General features: G+C 41.2%; 1 protein-coding gene across 1 annotated transcript in view; it reads left to right on the forward strand.

Annotated features, from left to right (window-relative positions):
• LOC134658315 (twitchin) overlaps positions 1–20,297 on the forward strand; it is a 178,540-nt gene that overhangs the window by 63,812 nt on the left and 94,431 nt on the right. The window contains exons 71-83 of the mRNA XM_063513946.1: positions 1,044–1,192; positions 2,465–2,622; positions 4,393–4,534; positions 5,742–5,881; positions 6,960–7,194; positions 8,620–8,826; positions 10,863–11,026; positions 12,869–13,004; positions 14,428–14,709; positions 15,705–15,902; positions 17,886–18,145; positions 19,160–19,310; positions 19,891–20,178. Coding sequence (XP_063370016.1) covers positions 1,044–1,192; positions 2,465–2,622; positions 4,393–4,534; positions 5,742–5,881; positions 6,960–7,194; positions 8,620–8,826; positions 10,863–11,026; positions 12,869–13,004; positions 14,428–14,709; positions 15,705–15,902; positions 17,886–18,145; positions 19,160–19,310; positions 19,891–20,178 — 2,510 coding nt within the window. The remainder of the gene's footprint in view (positions 1–1,043; positions 1,193–2,464; positions 2,623–4,392; positions 4,535–5,741; positions 5,882–6,959; positions 7,195–8,619; positions 8,827–10,862; positions 11,027–12,868; positions 13,005–14,427; positions 14,710–15,704; positions 15,903–17,885; positions 18,146–19,159; positions 19,311–19,890; positions 20,179–20,297) is intronic.

Below are 20,297 nucleotides of genomic sequence, written 5' to 3' on the forward strand. Positions count from 1 at the left end.
CCAAGGTCCTCTGGAAGCCGGGAGATGATGGAGGCTCCCCGGTCAAGGAATACGAGTTGGAGAAGATGGACATGGCCACCGGCAAATGGGTGCGAGTTGGCAGGTAAGACCAAAGTTCATACATCTGTACGGACATGTCTCTAGGCACGCTGGTGTCAGACATCCACGCCACCGGCTCCAAGGTCCTCTGGAAGCCGATGATGGAGGCTCTCCGGTCAAGGAATACGTGCTGGAGAAGATGGACATGACCACCGGCAAATGGGTGCGCGTTGGCAGGTAAGACGAAAGTTCATACATCTGTACGGACATGTCTCTAGACAGGCTGGTGTCAGACATCCACGCCACCGGCTGCAAGGCCCTCTGGAAGCCGGAAGATGATGGAGGCTCCCCGGTCAAGGAATACGAGTTGGAGAAGATGGACATGGCCACCGGCAAATGGGTGCGCGTTGGCAGGTAAGACGAAAATATTGAAAACGGGTCACTGACGTATTTTAAGTCGAAAACTCGCGACATGTTTCACTCCGTACCGAGGAGTGTCATCAGGAGCTTGCGTTAACGGTGACGGACCGGCGCAGACTGCCCGAAGTGACCCGTTTTTAATATATCAATATCACATACTTAGTATAAAATTGTTCAAACAAAGTCGCTTCCCTGTCTGTCTGTCTGTATGTATGCTTATGCGGTGCGGATGCGGTTTTTTTTAATAGATATAGTGATTCAAGAGGAAGGGTTATGTATAATTTGTTAACCCGTGCGAAGCCGGGGCGTGTCGCTAGTTTAATATATTTGGACGAGAGTCCGTTGTGTGACTGCGGCCTTGAAGAACAAACCACCCAGCACGTTGAACGATGCCCAAAGAGGCGTTTCCAAGGCGACCCGGAGGATCTCTACACCAATCTGACACCTGACGCGATCAGTTGGCTGCGTGGCCTGGATGTCGACTTATAATAGTTATTTTAGTTATAATTGCCTACAATGTTACGCCATATGCTTAAATAAATATATTTGTAGAATTATTACAACAGATATATTATGTTTGTCAGGGTTGCCGGCGACAAGAAACCCCTAGAGATGGAGGTGACTGGCCTGGAGCCGGGACACCAGTACAAGTTCCGCGTGACGGCCGTCAACGACGAAGGCGACTCGGAGCCCCTGGAGGCCGAGAAGGCTATCCTGGCCAAGAATCCTTACGGTGAGTATATTTTGTAGCTTTCTAATAGACCCCGAAGGCTTATCCTATTGTCTATTGTTCAGTAAAACCGCACGTGCTACTTACCTGCAAAAAAGGGTCCTAATTATTCTATTTGGCACCTGAGCGCGGGCTAGTCCAACGCTCAAAAACCAGTGTAGGTGCGCTCTCCGATAACGCGCCTTTGTTACGCATCTCGATGACACATTTTAGACTGGTTCTGTAGCGTTCGACTCGCCGGCACTCAGTAACCGAAGTACCGATTTTTTATGCAGGTGGTTGTGGCACGTGGCACGAGCGGTTTTTCTTAACAATAGACAATAGGATTAGCCTTCGGGGTCTATTAGAAAGCTACAAACTATACCTATTTAAAGAGGGGTCCCTTTGTTTAAGGTCACTGCGGGCAAGACCGGCATACTTTTTATTTTTAACTTTGGAGTGATCTAGCTGCGTTAATTATTCACCTACATTACCGTTTGTAATCACATACGATGAAGAATTTAATAATTAATAGTTTAGCCATAGTGACAGATCATTTTTATCACAAATTAAGCAAAAACAATAGTATTTAAAAAAATTGGCGATAAGGGAAGTCGGTCGAGTAATGATATCAGCCAATCTATGGGTGCGTATATGTTCGTAGTCGAATTACTAAAAAGAATGAATCAAAACAATGAAAAACATAAACATAGACATAACATTATAGTAGTATTATTTAAAATTTACCCTTAACTCTTTGACTTCCAAAGACGTCCATGCGCTCGGTTACAGCGTCATATCGACCTTCGTGCATTCAGATAAGGTTTACAATGGCGCGTTGTATAAAGGCGTGGCGTTTAACTCGAGTGAAAGGCATTATTTCACCCCTTGGTTAACAATATACTATTATATATATGTTAATTTACCTATACTCATACTCAATATCTGGGTGACCGAGCTTCGCTCGGAAAACATACAAAAACTCGAAAATGCGCGTTTCCCCAGAGATAAGACCTAGCTAGATCGATTTTTCGCCCCCGAAAACCCCCATATAGCAAATTTCATCGAAATCGTTAGAGCCGTTTCCGAGATCCCCGAAATATATATATATAAATAAATAAATAAATAAACAAGAATTGCTCGTTTAAAGGTATTAGATTTATTTATAAAATAATTACATATTACACGTCAAAATTGAAAATAAATTAGATAAATTAAGTTACAATTATTATTAAGTTACAATTACAATATTATTACAGTTTTGGTTGGTATACCTAAATAAGACCTAATTTACAGACGTCTCGGAGAAGCCAGGCAACGTCGAAGTGGCAGATCACGACAATGAAAGCGCCACAGTCAAATGGGACCCGCCCAAGAACGACGGCGGAGCGCCCATACAGAAGTACATCATCCAGAAGAAGCCGAAGGGTGGCGATTGGGAGAACGCTCTAGAAGTAAGTAGAACAAGTAGTAGTAGTAGTAGTAAACACTTTATTGCACAAAACAAGTACATAACACAGAGATAATCCAGTAAATGTGTACAAAGGCGAACTTATCCCGTTAAGGGATCTCTTCCAGCTAACCTTTAAGTAACTGAGAGATACATTATGAAATGGTAGTCAAACTAAGATAAATCGTACATGACGGCGAGACTTAAAAGAAGTAGCTAACCCTAGAAACATGTAGAAACAAGTACTTGTGTTTACTACTTCTTTTACAAACTTTTATTTAGTTACACCTGTCCCGTTGTCTGTCGGTCTGTAATCAAAACTTGCAAGTTAAATTTGATCCACTTCCCGGTTTCCGACTGAGCTGAAATTTTGCATGCATTTATTAACCGGATGACAATGCAATATTATTATGACATAGAGCTGATCTGATGATGGAGCTGGAAGGTGGCCATAGGAACTCTGTGATGAAACAACGCAGCCTAATTGTGTTAGGGGTTTTTAGAATTGTCTCGATGAGTATTAGTTGTCTGTCGTAAGAAAAGTACAGTCAGCGATAAAAGCATGTACCAAAAATGAAATTTTTGCCGAAAACTTATTTATTATACTGTAACATGGCTAACCAGTGCGCGCGGAAATATATGGTGTATGGAAATGGTCACGTGACTTTTTGTAGCATCTGTCATCCCGATACATTTTTTCTTTTCGTTTGCGTTTTGCGACGTATGATTGTCATCTTGGATGTCTCTGTTATGTTATCTCACTCCTGAAATGTGGCAACCCATTAGTAATTCTGAGACTACAATTAAGTGTCCCTCTTTACGTACCCGGCCAGCTGTGGCCATCACATAAAAATACGTCGGAGGGGTGCTGACCTGCAGCGAGTGTGGCACATTTGCTGCAAAGATTGGCTACGTCAGTCACCTGAGAGCGCACCAGCGACGCTCTCAGCGGTAGAAAGCAGTCGCTAAGGCCGAAAACGGCTAGATGATGATGAATGTTGTTGAAAATTTCAACTTGAAATGAAGGTCTCTGATTTTAATAGGGATGATGACAGATGTTGAATTTTATAACAAAATCTAGTAAAATAGATAGCAAATGAGCAATTTATCACAATATGATTAAAAAAATATATGGAAATAATACAAAAATACAGCACCTGAAAGTTTCCAAATTAAAGTTTTTTTTTAACTTTCAAAAACGAAATAAGTAAAGATTACCATTCGATTCCTCACATTTTATCTAAAAAAAGATTGTATAGCACCTATATACATAAACGCAATATCTCACCGACAAAAATGCAATTTCCTTGTTTTGTTCATACTTCAAGATGCGCTCTCAGTGACCTTGACGTCACGTTCACATAGCGTTTTGTTCGGGGCGTTTCGCGAGTGAAGTACGACTGTCGGACTTTGACTACAATTTCTGACTTTTGTGTTACTTTAATGCAATGGGTCCCATATAGACATTTGATCCTAAAAACAAACCCGATCGATTGATACCATAAAAAAAAATTAGTCATGTAGCCTATTCTGAGACTACAATTAACTGTCCCTCTGTACGTACCCGGCCACCTGTAGCCATCACATATAATTACGACGGAGGGCTGCGGACCTGCAGCGAGTGTGGCCACACATTTGCCTGTCACCGGAGAGTGCACTAGCGACGCTCTCAGCGGCAGAAAGCAGTCGCTGAGGCCGAAAACGGCTAGGACATGATGATGAATGGTGTTAAAATGAAGGTCTCTGATTTTAATTCTGACCTCTTATTCTGCAGGTGCCCGGTACCGCCACGGAGGGTAAAGTGGACGGTCTGCCCGAGGGCAGCGAATACCAGTTCAGGGTGATCGCCGTCAACAAGGCGGGTCCTTCCGAAGCCTCTGACCCTACCAAGATGACCACCATCAGGCACAAGGCTTGTGAGTATACATTAAAGTCATATGTGTATGTATTATTACCAGACAAAAGTTTTTGTGGCAAAAACGAGTGTTTGAGAAAAAACATCGATAAATCTGTTATCGATAAGTAATAGATTATTTTAAAAGATGTACTTAACTTTTATTATTTATTTAGTTATTTATTTAAACTTTATTGCACAATACAAGAAAGTACAAATGGCGGACTTAATGCCATAAGGCATCTCTACCAGTCAACCATTGGGCCAAACGGAAACTTACAATTTTCTACAGAACTTTTATACTTGCAGTAGGTAAGTTACCGAGAAATTTCAAGAATGCAAATCAATTATAAAGCGGTACATAATTTCTTTATTAGTACTTAAAAATGTATACGTAAACTGTAGTATACAATGCCAAACGAATAGAAAACTACCAACATATCAAAAGAGAAGATCGAGCGTGTTGTATATTTCGCGGTAGCTATCTTCTTATAAAATGTAATAAATATGTATAACGTTAAGGTAATATCGATAAGAGACATGTCGATATTTCATTTTGTCAATCACTTTATTTTGCCACAAAAACTTCTATGTCTGAACACTGAAAGTGACACACGCATTAACACGGTCCAGTATAGACATGACGAGACAGATTTATCATCTCCATACTATTTTCATTTCTTAACCCACTTCTTTAAGCAGAAGGAGGAGGTTCTGTATTCGGTTGCAACTATTTTTTTTATGTATGTTCACCGATTACTCCGAGTCCCGTAGTCCGATTTGAATATTTCTTTTTTTGTTCGAAATGAACTACCTCCAAAATGGTCCCACATTAATCTGGTGCTGTTCTGATGATGGGATCCATGAGGAATTGAGGAAACTCCTCAATTTTTAAAGGCACTAGTATGGTGATTTGGGTGTTTTCTTAAGCAACTCGAGCATTTCTTGAAATGAAAATTTCTTTAGCGGCGCTGTGCACTTTTTGTGATGGGGAAAAAATGTTAAACTCGCGACAGCTCACGTGACCGACAGATTCGACAGATTGGAAATTCGTAAGACGGACACGTGACCTGATCGAAAAACTGTTACAATGTCATTGAGTTTTCACTTCTGCCGGCACTCCCGGAGTGCAACCCGTTGTCTTTTTTTACCTATTTTCACAAGACCAAAAACATTCCTTTTCTAAAATAAATAAAAGCTTAGACTAAAACTGTTAATGTTTATCGTAGTGAAACCCCGCATCGACCGCACCAACCTGAAGGCTGTGGCCGTGCGCGCGGGCAAGCCGATCTTCTTTGACGTCAACGTGAGGGGTGAACCCGCGCCTACCGTGCAGTGGTTCCAGAAGTGGAAAGGCGATGAAAAAGAGGTAAGCTGTCATTTAATTTTTTTTAACTCATAAGTACTGGATGAAAGATAAGATATATAAAGATAAAAGATAATTTATTCAAGTAGGCATATTACTATGTGCTTATGAAAGTCAAATAAAGCTACACCGGCTCCAACCCTACACCTCAGCCCGAGAAGAAATCCCCCCTCAATTGGAGGAGGGTATCCCAATATGGGACCGGCGATAAACTCGGCGGGACACATCTTTTCAAAAAAATACATCATTACGAGTAAATAAGGAAAAAAGTACAATTTAAATTACTATAGAATTCATGCAATTATACACATATAAGGTACTTATCTTTATAGAAATTTGATTTAAAAAATATATGTACATGGAATCATACAAATACGTAGCTCTTTCAGAAAACATATCAAGAAAGACAATAAACAGAAACCGTTACGTTTGGTATTTAACACTTTCAGTGCCAAGCGCTCCATTTCCAATAAAAAAGGAATACAGCTAGCGTGTGGTAGGCAGTAAATGTGTTGATGAACGACCTTCAATGTGGAGGGAAGGGGTACTATTTCTGAGAGTTGATAAGGCACTACTAAGGCAATGAATCTATCTGTAAACGTCACAAATCTAATTGACAAATATTAAGTACCTAGTAAAAACGAGTTCGTTTTGATACTAAAAATAGGTATCGTCATTGTTTGCCAAAAATTATGGGAGATATTTGGGCCATTTTATTTAAAGTTGTCCCCTAAACATTTTTATTTCAAAATTGGGATTTTTTATGTTATTTCTACTCAGAACCATGAGCTCTTTTGATCCTAATAGGAGAAAAAAAGTTTCCCAAGATTTCCATACGTTTTTCGATCTTTCCATTCCGAAACCGCCATACAAAGTCTATGAAAAAATGGTAACGGAATGGGAAAAAAACCTTGGGACACTGTTTTTCTCCTATTAGGATAGAAAGAGCTCGTGATTCTGAGTAGAAATAACATATAAATTCACAAATTAAAAAAAGTGTAGGGGACAACTTTAAATAAAATGGCCCATTTCGTAATCCGTGTCCCATTTCTGTAACTTACTTATAATCTACTCTTAACAGGTGAAAGAAAACGTGATCAACGTTGATTACAACACCAAGTTAGACATCAAGGACTCGGTCCGCGCCATGACCGGCACCTACCGTATCCTGGCGACCAACCAACTCGGCACGGACGAAGCGGAGGTGGACATCACAGTGCTGAGCGCTCCGGGCAAGCCTGGCGGGCCGCTCAAGGTCGCTGATGTCACCAAGTCTGGCTGCAAGCTGTCTTGGAAAAAACCAGAAGACGATGGTGGTAAGTAATCTCTATATATTTCTCTTAACCTTTTAACCGCCATAGAATACGTCATCGAACGTGCTCGTGTCGCCCGGGGGGTACGTAGTTACACGAAGTCTTGTCTTATTTATCAGACAGCGGCGAAATGAGCCCGATTTTGTATGTCTTATCAGTCTACGGCGGTTAAAAGGTTAATTCGCTATAATAGAAAACGTTTAATTATCAAAAATGTAAAACATGTATCTATGTATTTATTAGACTCGGGAGCAACAATAGATATCGAAACCAACGAGCAAGACACATATAAATATTATATATGACATTATTACACAAATTGACTAAGCCCCACGGTAAGCTCAAGAAAGCTTGTGTTGTGGGCACTCTGACAACGATATATATAATATACAAATACTTAAATACATAGAAAACAACCATGACTCAGGAACAAATATCTGTGCTCATCACACAAATAAATGCCCTTACTGGGATTCGAACCCAGGACCGCGGCTTCACAGACAGGGTCACTACCCACTTAGCCAGACCGGTCGTCAAATAAAGCTGAAGTTGTTTGTTTATATATCTTATTTTATAAATGTCAAAGTGTGTTGCTTTCCCCTTGGTTTCATTCACCTCACCTGAAAACGTCCATCGAGGCAAGGCACTGAATCTGAAATTGAGATTACAATGCTGCCTGCGACACATCTGAATGTCTGATGATTTGATCTGAAAAGCTCTGATGTTTCGGAAATCCGGTTGCAAGTTGATGTATGTTTTGGAAGAAAATGAAACACGATGGTGGTTACTGTCTCACACTAGATTGCCTTTAAACAAACTCAAGGGCAAAATTGTTTGTAGAGTCACAGATGACACCGATTTTGAGATAACCTCTTGACAAAAAAAAGCGAGTTCAAGCCTCGACTGCGCCTGATAGAGCAAAAAATGCTTTAAAAAATACAAAAAGAGGGTGTAAAACTATGTATCTTGTAAGATACATAATCTTTGCGGCCTAGGTGTATTTTTAATTGTTGATGTGTTTTTTTTTCTTGTATGTAAATTCCATGTTGACGTGTAAAAGTGCCCTTGTGGCCTATTTGCTGAATAAATGTTGATGTTTGATAAATTGCCAAGACAAGGGATTTGACTATTTAGGATCCAGACGTTAAAAGATAAAAAAGATAAAGATAAAAGATAGTTTATTGAAGTAGGCATAATTACAATGCGCTTATGAACGTCAAATAAAGCTAGGTAGACCGGCTCCAACCCTACACCTCTGCCCCGAGAAGATTTAAACCCCCCCTCAATTGGAGGAGGGTATCCCAATATGGGACCGGCAACAAACTCGGCGGGACACATCTTTAAAAAAAAAATTACATCTTATAATTAACATGCATTACGAGAAAATAAGGAAAAAGAAATACGTTAATTCTGTACTACTTTCCACAGGTAAACCAGTAACCGGCTACGTAGTAGAAAAGCTTAACAAGGCCACGGGCCGCTGGGTCCCGGTCGGCAAGACCGACGACACCGAAATGGAGGTCAAGGGTCTCCAGGAGGGCGAGGAGTATGAGTTCAGGGTCCGCGCTGTGAATGAGGAAGGCGAAAGTGAACCGCTCAAGACGGACCATAGCATCATCGCGAAGAACCCTTACGGTGAGTTGGTGAAGTGTTTATTTGAATCTATGGCAGCGTGACTCACTCCGCGATTTCGTCGCTTTGCTACAGGTAGCTAAAAGTAGTCGATTTGCTACAGGGCCCCAATTATGGGGAAAGCCATAAGCCGCGCGTGGCGCTGTCGCCACCTAGCGGCCATATCGGTCCTGAGTGCAGACGCGTTTTGTTAGAGAGTGAGTCTTCTGTACCTAGTACTATTATTTATTATGTGTCTATGGCAAGGAAAAAAAAAGATCATAAATCAAATTTAGAGAAATAATTCACATGAGGCCTTTAACGTTCAATTTGATGTATGAAGTACCCATCAACTCAAGAACAAAAGTTGGTAGAACGCTTGGAAACCTTCGGCCTCGCTTTAAATTACTTAGGGTTGACACGCTTGGGAGCTCGGGGTCGGTGTCGGCCTTCGGCCTCCCAGCCTGAACCCGCCCTTCGGGCTCTCAAAACACAGTACTCGTCGTATTGGATTTTGCTTTGTTTCTCACTCCCGCGGACTCTTAAAAAATGTATTAGGACATCTTGTTTCATAGCACCACAATGCTGGTGCTTTATCAAGGCTGGTGCGCAGTTGAGGTTGCTAGTTCGCCTTGGGATATCAATACGCCTTCTATTTCTAGAGATTTAAGGGTTGACGATAAGACTACTTTCGGGTTTACATTGCCTAAAGATTTGCCACATATATCAGTGTCGTTACGTCATTTCTACATCAAAATCATTAGATGTATTCTGATGGACACATGTCTTCAACTGAATATCTATAGAAAAGTATCAGCACCAGTCAAAAGTTTGTTAACACATTCAGTACCGAAAACCCGACTCGGGTATTTTATGATTCCGTTCCCAGGCCGGATGACCCAATAGTCGGGATCGTGGTCAGCTTTATATGACGAAATTTTTGTGGCCTGGCGCGAATGTCTTGTTTGGCTGGGTGGCAATGAATGTGTTAACTAATCAGGGGTCCCAGCGCGCATAAATCGCGAAGCGTCTGGTTGATGTAACTGGTGACCGAAGAGCTGGCGGCTACCTCGCACAACGTATCAGCATTGCGATACAGCGAGGAAATGTCGCCAGCATCCTTGGTACAATGCCTCAAGGGCCTATGTTAGATTTAAGCTAGTTTTTAATTTCTTTTAGTATAACCACTGTATATATACAGATATAGAGAGCGCTGGTGGCCTAGCGGTAAGAGCGTGCGACTTTCAATCCGGAGGTCGCAGGTTCAAACTCTGGCTCGTACCAATGAGTTTTTCGGAACTTATGTACGAAATATCATTTGATATTTACCAGTCGCTTTTCGGTGAAGGAAAACATCGTGAGGAAACCGGACTAATCCCAATACGGGCCTAGTTTAGCCTCCGGGTTGGAAGGTCAGATGGCAGTCGCTTTCGTAAAAACTAGTGCCCACGCCAATTACTGGGATTAGTTGCCAAGCGGACCCCAGGCTCCCATGAGCCGTGGCTAGAGTTTGCACGACGGATCCGAAATGTATGGGAAGATCCGCGGATCCGGATCCAGATCCGGATAATTTCATACATTTCGGATCCGGATTGCAAACCCTAGCCGTGGCAAAATGCCGGGACAACGCGAGGAAGATGATGAGTAGTATATATCTTGTTTGTAATACCACTGTATACAGAGTGCTTCCTGTAACAGGATCAATAAATTAAACTGTAGGCTGTACTCCTCAAACTGACCAACATTTGTTCAGCAACTTTTGAAAATAACTCAGGTTTTGATTTTTATTACACTTTAAAGTTTATTCTATGACGCAATGTATTGCAAATTTTGTTATGTTTAAAGCGTGACAAGCAACGTCAAACACACTGATGTCAGCGTACATTGAAGGCCATATTTATTTTGTATGAAAAAGAGGAAGTCTAAAGGATTCATAATTTTTAAAAGTTGCTGAACAAATGTTGGTCAGTTTGAGGAGTACAGCCTACAGTTTAATTTATTGCTCCTGTTACAGGAAGCACCCTGTATATCTTGTTAACTAATCTGTATGTTTATCCCAGACATTCCCGGCAAGCCCTCAGTGCCGACCATCGAGGACTGGGACGTGGACCGTGTGGATCTTACGTGGGAGGCGCCTAAGAACACCGGCGGAGCGCCCATCACCGGCTACGTTATTGAGAAAAAGGAGAAGTACGGGTCGTGGCAGGAGGCGCTTACTACCAATGTGAGTTGAATCGAAGCGATTTTTGATGTGATAACTTCTTTAGCGGCGCTGTGCACTTTCTGTGATGGGGAAAAAAATGTTAAACTCGTAACAGGTGTCACGTAACCGTAAGACGTAAGCTGGACACGTGACCTGATCGAAAAACTGTAACAATAGGTTTTTTTTTATTGATTTAAATGCCATCTAGTGAGTTTCCCTCTAACTGGTATTAATATAACTCGAGTACTAACAGTGATGTGCTTAGGGGTTTCAAGTAATGCGACGAAATAACGCTAGATGGCGTTAACCTCAATTATCCATAGTGCTGCAGACATTTTGCACTAGTCATTGAGTTTTCACTTCTGACGGCACTCCCGGAGTGCAACCCGTTGTTTTTTTTTTAAAGAAATAACAAATAGCAATTTTTAAGTAATAGATCAACGCAAATTCTCAATAATGGGTCGTGGTGTTTAAGCTTGTTTGTGTCCAAAGTGACATATCGAACCTGCCCTAGTAGCACGGTCGCATTTTTATCGTTTATCACCATGCCTGTCACGTTTTAACAAGTATATAAGTGCGAAAGTGACGGGCATAATGATAGTCGATAAAAATGGAACCGTGCTGAGCCCGCAGGTGGTTTGAGGACTAATCAGCGGTGTAGGTAAAAGCAAATCAACGGCTAGTTCTTACTGTCTGTATCAAATTAACAGTGACAGCAAAAGACACAAATATATCGCAACTTATCTTGAAATAGGTTGATTAATATATTTGATGTCACGAATTGATCCTGTTTAACATATTTTGCAAGGACTACTACACCAATATGTCTGAACCTATACTTCGTTTTTTTAGCATTAGAAATAAGGTAAACAATCTTGATGTGTCTTTTAATTGAAAAACACATTTAAAAAATAAGTTACGGTAAATATGTAACAATTATGAATCTAATACGATCTTTTATAGTCATCTGCTTTCATAAGTAATAGTTATTGATTTTTAAAAAGTGTTTTTCAATTAAAAGATATGTCAAAATCGCTTATCTTCTTTCAAGTTCTTTCTAATGCTAAAAAAAACGAACTATAGAGTTTGTTCGGATAGAGAAAAGTCGTGGAATGTATTGGGCCCTATACATTCCACGCATTCTCTTTTCGCTCAGACTCTATAGGCATACTGATGAAATTCTGGTTGGAAGGACTCCCCACTACGTACAGTGGGCCAAGAAAGTGGTCTACCAGTTTTGACAAAAGTTTCTGCGAGATCTAACGATCGCTAAGGTTGACAATGACGTACAGTTGACGTGTGTGTTGTACGTGTGTCGACCTTGTTGTCTCATGACGTTCAAACGAATCTCAACCGTAGGGTGGTAGACTACTTTCTTGGCCCACTGTACACACCAGGGATGTTGCGGATGCCGATTTTTTGACATCCGCGGATGCGGATGCGGATGCGGATTTTTAAAGGCTCACATCCGCGGATGCGGATGTCAAGATAGGTACATAAAAACATCAAATATTACATTTTAGTAATATTTATTTCAAAAAACAGGCCAATTGCGAGTCGGACTCACGTTCCAAGGGTTCCGTACATTAAGTCCGACTCACGCTTGACTGCTAATTTCTAATAGGTTTATTGGCTAATGACTACAATTACCTAGCAGTCTAGCAGTTACGCCGATGCTAAGACGTTCCTGTACCGACCTGTTCCACATCCGCATCCGCATTAAATCCGCATCGATTTTATGCGGATGCGGATGCGGATGTTGAAAATAATGCGGAAGTTCCGCGGTTGCGGATGCGGATGCGGATATTCGCAACATCCCTGGTACACACTACCGACATTTCACTGAATACCTTTGTTCCACAGACGCCAGAGTGCAAGGTCCGCGTCCCGGACCTGAAGGAAGGCAACACGTACCAGTTCCGCGTCCGCGCCGTCAACAAGGCCGGCCCCGGCGAGCCGGGCGACCCTACGCAGCCGCACGTCGCTAAGGCTAGGTTCTGTAAGTAGCAGTAGTACCATTATGTCTAGTGCCAAAATATGACACTGAATTTTGTTGCATAATATAAAACGTTGTTAATTACGTTGTAAAGCTTTGGATTCCTCCAAAAACGGTGCCGTTATATGACGGCCGTCATATAGCGGCCGCAAAAGACGGCCGTCTTTACGGTGGCGACATGTGGAAAGTACCACGGCGTCATAGCACACCGTCATCCACCAAGGTCAAAGCGGCAAATTTGAAAAATGTAGGCGCGATACGATAACGTCCCATAGAAAATTTGAATTTCGCGCCTTTTCCTACTGACAAGATTTGCTTGATCATCTATAATTTACTTTGAGGATGAAATATCATCAGAAGAGGAAAATAATCGTAGTACGGAATCATTTATTCAAATCTCGTGTCATTTATTCCAAAATGGCGTCACCGCTATCTAATAAAACGTTCACGAAACTGTCGACACCGTCATGACGGCCGTCATCTTACGTTACGTTGACAATCAACGTAACGTAACGCCGTCTAGGAAACCGCGCCATCTTGTTTACATAGACAACGTTCCAGTGACGTCAGTCAACGCTATATAGCGGCCGTAATATGACGGCACCGTTTTCGGAGGAATCCAAAGCTTAAGCAATTTATTGGCTTAAATTAGTACTCACAGGGCTCTGTGAATTAGACCTCTAAACATAGAATCTGAAGACTGAAGATAGATAATCTGAAGGCAACACGGTGACGTGTACAGTATTAGGATGGCCGTGTCGGAAATAAAATATAGCAGTTAACGCCACCTATTGCAATCAAGTTTCTGACTATGAATTATAAGAGTACGTAACCTGTAATAAAGATTCTAACTAACAGACAAGATTACAGATGCCACGAATATTCGCCAACTATTCGGTATTCGGCCTATTCGGCCACTTTGCCGAATATTCGGTATTTTGCCGAATGTTGCCTACTATTCGGCCGGATACCGAATATCAAGCACCTACTCCTGTCGCACCTACTTAAAAAGAAAAATTGCACAATAAAAATAACCAAAAACTATGTAGGTATATTTAGAATGTGTTCTTGGAAAGTTGTTAAATACGAAGACCCTTTTTTGAGCATTTGTTGATTAATTTTTTTTTTATTTTTATTATTAGTCTGTTTTGTTTGACTCTATTCATTAATGCTGTTCAACAAAAAGTATATCCTAGCTAACGTCATCTAACGTTGAGCTTTGTTAGCGATCAGTTTTCATAATAATTGTGACTCAAAATGTCATGCCGAATATACGGTCGCCGAAAATTCGGTATTCGGCCAAAACCACTATTCGGGGCAGCTCTAGATAAGATATTCAATTATTAAGACGTCACTAAAAATACATGGGTTTTATTTTATACTTTTCGTTAACCTCCATACTGTATTATTAATGTATCATCCCCAGTGAAACCATGGATCAACCGCGACAAGATGCACGCGGTCCGCGTCCGCGCCGGCACCACCATCAAGCTCGACGTGGACATAAAGGGCGAGCCGCCACCAACCAAGACCTGGATCCTCGCCAACAAGCCACTGGAAACCGGCGAGGGCATCAAAATCGAGAACGAGGATTATAATACCCGCATGACGCTGACGGAGACGTCGTGGAAGAATACGGGAGTTTATACGCTGAAGGCGGTCAATGATTCGGGCACGGATGAGGCTACGGTTGAGATTACTGTGCTAGGTAAGTTTATATTACAACTTGGGAAACCTTAAAACTTCAATTACATATAATAACGCCTATTTCCCGGAGGGGTAGGCAGAGACCACGGATTTCCATTTGCTACGACCCTGACATACCTCTTTCGCTGTTACTTTCATAACATTCCTCATACACGCTCGCTGGTTAAGTGCTCTTGACCTGGCGTTTCTTCAGGACTTCCCCAATCTGATCAGAGAAAGTCCGCCTAGGTCCGCCCCTTCCAACTCCCTCTTCTACTTCTCCAACTCAAACTCGAACCTCAATTGTATGAAGTATATTTCTAAAATACTCAAAACATGAATGATGCTTCCATTTGTCGTCCTTAACTCGACCAAAAGTTACAAGTATTATTCAGAAGACGCTAAAGCATACCTTATCTTCTAATTTTAACTCGAAATCTAGTCCGTATTTAAAGTAAGACTGCATTAGCAGCTCTTAAAAACAATAGATGAAAATTATGAATAGGTTGGAACAAAATTGTAACTTGATACTCCTAGTAAACGACAGTATCTTGACTTTTCTTGATATATGTTTTGTTACTCTTATGCTGCTGCAAATAATGAAGATAATCCATGACACCAGAGTACCAAACGTAACATACCTTTTTAACACGCTTTTATTAGGTCGACCTGTATGTAAGTAACATGTAATGAAATCTTGCAAGTTAAATTTGATCCACTTTCCGGTTTCCGATTGAGCTGAAATTTTGCAAGCACATGTAAGTCGGGTTGTCACCCGACTGCATTGCATTGTCATGCAATATTATGGTACTATAGAGCTGATCTGATGATGGAGACAGGAGGTGGCCATAGGAACTCTGTGATGAAACAACGCAACCTAATTGTGTTAGGGGTTTTTAGAATTGTCTCGATGAGTATTAGTTGTCTGTCGTAAGAAAAGTACAGTCAGCGATAAAAGCGTGTACCAAAAATTAAATTTTTGCTAAAAACTTATTAACCATAATTTTTCTCCGACAGACAAGCCAGGCAAACCCGAAGGCCCACTCGAAGTGTCCGATGTCCACGCCGACCACGTGAAGCTCGCGTGGAAGAAGCCCAAGCACACCGGAGGCCTACCTCTCAGCGCATACGTGGTTGAGAAAATGGACGTGGTTACTGGCAAATGGGTGCCGGCTGGTACGGTGGAGCCGGACGCTACTGAGGCTACTGTCACTGGTACGTTGAATTCAGGCGAAAGTATACTTTATAGCTGAGCAGTGAACGGTCAAATTCCAGCGTCATCCTACCGACTGCGCCAATAGGACATTACAACTATAAGATTGTAAGTAAAAAGCCCAAACACACTGCAAGGTTGCCTCTCAGCGCATACGTCGTTGAGAAGATGGACGTGGTTACTGGCAAATGGGTGCCCGCTGGCACTGTCGAGCCGGATGCTACGGAGGCTACTGTCACTGGTACGTTGAATTCAGGCGAAAGTATACTTTATAGCTGAGCAGTGAACGGTCAAATTCCAGCGTCATCCTACCGACTGCGCCAATAGGACATTACAACTATAAGATTGTAAGTAAAAAGCCCAAACACACTGCAAGGCTGCCTCTCAGCGCATACGTAGTTGAGCAGATGGACGTGGTTACTGGCAAATGGGTGCCAGCTGGCACGGTGGAGCCGGATGCTACTGAGGCTACTGTCACTGGTACGTTGAATTCAGGCGAAAGTATGCTTTATAGCTGAGCAGTGAACGGTCAAATTCCAGCGTCATCCTACCGACTGCGCCAATAGGACATTACAACTATAACATTGTAAGTAAAAAGCCCAAGCATACCAAAGGGCTGCCTCTCGGCGCATAGGTGGTTGAGAAGATGGACGTGGTTACTGGCAAATGGGTGCCCGCTGGCACTGTCGAGCCGGATGCTACGGAGGCTACTGTCACTGGTATGTTGAAATTCAGGCGAAAGTATGCTTTATAGCTGAGCAGTGAATGGTCATATTCCAGCGTCATCCTACCGACTGCGCCAATAGGACATTACAACTATAAGATTGTAAGTAAAAAGCCCAAACACACTGGCTACTGTCACTGGTAAATCCAAGGGTAGGGTTTACTGGTCAGTAAATGAGCAATTTTAAGCAGCCTCTTACAGACTGCGCCAGTTTAAGACAATTCTTTCTACAAGTTATATATTTATCCTCCTAAGACCCAGTGTGCAGATTTTTGTAAATATTCCAAAATCCATTTTGAACTTTTATTGAGTACAAAGGGTTCTAAATTCAATAACAAAACAAACGCTTCTGGGTCTCAAGAGGCTCAAAATAGAAGCCCACATAAAGACTTTAGTTTTTACATCTTCAAAACCTTTTAGCGATTACAAGTCTTATGGTATTTACACTATTCCGTTTACCTAATTCGGTCTCGACGGTCATATCTAAAATTACCAGCCAGCCAACATTGTAGGTATACACAACAAACAGCCTTGCCACGTAAACACACAAGTTAGTATATCGTATTCTCAGTCACACTTTACAAACTATAGTTGGTCGAACCAATTTGTCAGTCAGTAAGAACCAGGAAAACTATACTCATCCTCTTCTTTTGGGTGCTATATCAATCATACTATCTATGTCTTACACTAAACTCCGAGTCGTAATTAGATTCCAAAAAAAGTAAGACAATGTTGCCACTTTTTACTAGCGCGTCTTGTATTTATGTAAAAATAAGTAAATAAAAGTACTTTTTTAAATCGTAGGAGTAAAATTACCAATAAATAAATTATCTTAGCGTGTTTATTTATAAAAAGGAATTTACTATTTTACAATCAAATTATTGCAGTGGCAACATTCTCTTACTTTTTTTGGAATCTAATTACGACTCGGAGCATAGTACTAGTCTACGTTTCTCTCTGTCTACGTTTGAAATGAGACCGTCCTTTGACAATCTGTGACATCTCAATTAATTCGTATAATACCAAATAATTAGTCTTAAATTTTGTTATTTTGTATATTAATATTATTGTTATGTAAATACATATGAATTAATTTTAGATTATCTAAGTGCATGTTTACTATTAGGCATACAATTTGCATGTCACTGTGTGACAAGGTAGCTTGGCTCACTTAACTATGAAATGTAACATCATATGTATACCCTATCTTTCGCAAATAAATAACTTATGACTTATGACACTATGTTTCATTGTCCCACAGGCCTAGAGCCTGGCCACACCTACCAGTTCAGGGTCAAGGCCCTCAACGAGGAAGGAGAATCCGAGCCCTTGGAGACCGACCACGGGGTCCTAGCCAAGAATCCGTATGACGTGCCCGCGGCGCCCGGGCTCCCGGACATCGTGGATTGGGACGAGAAAAGCGCCAAGCTCAAGTGGGAGCCCCCGATCAGGGACAACGGAGCGCCCATCACTGGGTACATTATTGAGAAGATGGATAGGGACACGGGAGAGTTTGTTAAGGTTAGTTGATGATTTATTTTTCCTTTTTCATTGCGTCTCACTGTCTCATCAAACAAAATGTGAGAGGCAACACACATTGGACTAAGACATTGGACAGGTGGACATAGACATTATTCATAATATTTTAAATATTACAGGTCAAGCATTATTCAGTTCTTATATAACATTAAAATTACCACCCTTATGGAATACCACCCTTAGTTAGAGGACACATAAAGGCAACCAACATGGAATGATTATCTATATTGCTATAATTACATATGCTACGAGTCGTGAGGCGTATAGGTCAAACTAGACGCAGGAAGAACAGGGGCCCGTTTCTCAAAAACTTGTAACTAGTAATACAAGCGGATGTCACTTTTTGACAGCTTTTGTTAGAACAGGATTACCACTTGTATTACAAGTTACGAGCTTTTGAGAAACGGGCCTATACGGGGATATAAACAGCATGTTCGAGTACTAGACTAGGAATACTAGGATCATTAAACATTCTAAAAGAAACAGTTTTGAATGATTCACGGTTAGTTTCGCTAGACTTATATCGACCGGGATATGAACCGTGATTACCTTTTGTATTGTGAACAAGATGCATGTAACTGCGTCGAAATGTCGGGAGCTCAAAAACAATACAAAAGGTAATCACGGTTCATATCCCGGTCGATATAAATAAATAAATAAATAAATATTATAGGACTTTCTTACACAAATTGACTAAGCCCCACAGTAAGCTCAAGAAGGCTTGTGTTGTGGGTACTCAGACAACGATATATATAATATACAAATACTTAAATACATAGAAAACAACCATGACTCAGGAACAGATATCTGTGCTCATCACACAAATAAATGCCCTTACTAGGATTCGAACCCAGGACCGCGGCTTCACAGGCAGGGTCACTACCCACTAGGCCAGACCGGTCGTCAAACCGAAACCGGATATAAGTCTAGTGATTCAAAAAGAAAGTTACAACATTCCGAAATATTACAAAAACTTATCCCATCTTTTTTCCACAGGCTGCCGAGATCCAAGGCAACGTGTGCCAAGGCACAGTACCTAAACTGGAGGAGGGTAGCCAATACCAGTTCAGAGTGCGAGCGGTAAACAAGGCCGGACAATCCGAGCCTTCTGAAAACACTAACTGGCACACCGCTAAGGCCCGATTCTGTAAGTACAGCTTTAATATTTCCTGTTGTAAAAATACTGCAAAAAAAGTTATAATTGGGTACTTTCCTCTACTTAAAATAAATTATTTCACACCGTGAACGAAATAAAGCACCAGATAATTATTAGAAAAACATAGATAGCAGTTATTTTTAAACACAATATCTATTTAATAAATCGGACTGAAATATAAAAAGTGGATGAGTTGACCGTGACGTCACTATTTACGTTTTCATATATCAGCAGATCGTTTTGACAGTTCTAAAAAAGAAGCTGATTTGACTAGAAGGAAAGTAGCCTATTCTCTAAAACTGTCAGTTGTTTAGATTTTTGTGTGATACGGATCACTTGCATTATGAAAGCGGATAATTACTCGACTTGTGCGTTCTATAATTGTAGAGTCATATCTAGAGTCATTTGCAAAGGCTAACAGTCTTGAGTCTCACGTGGTTAATTATAATAGAGTAATTGTTTTAAACAGGTACAGTTGATAATTCCATTGTAAAAGTTTTGTTGTGTAAGACGCCATTTTGTCGGGCCATTTTACTGTCTTTCGAATACCTTACCTATTTTTTTCCTACAGTGAAACCAAGAATCGACCGCACCAACCTCAACCCCGTCTCCGTCAAGGCCGGCCTCCCGGTCTCCCTGGACATCAAGGTCTTCGGTGAGCCCCCGGCCACAGTCACCTGGTTCTTCAAGGGCGAGGAGATCAAGACCGGCACTCCGGAGAACTTGGAGATCATCAACATTGATTATAACACCAAGTTCTTGATGACCAAGAGCAAGAGGGCTAATACTGGGAAGTATGTGATTAAGGCCAAGAATGAAGTTGGTGAGGATGAGGCTGAAGTCGAGATTACTATTCTTGGTGAGTTTTGGTTACCCTTTTTTTTAATCACAAGGTGCATTAATTTGCGACCTTTTTAAGCTGCATAATTGAATATAATCGTTTTATAGTAAATAATAGATGTAACACACCAGAGTTGC

This window comes from Cydia amplana, chromosome 22, assembly GCF_948474715.1.
Source record: "Cydia amplana chromosome 22, ilCydAmpl1.1, whole genome shotgun sequence".
Lineage (NCBI taxonomy): Eukaryota > Metazoa > Arthropoda > Insecta > Lepidoptera > Tortricidae > Cydia > Cydia amplana.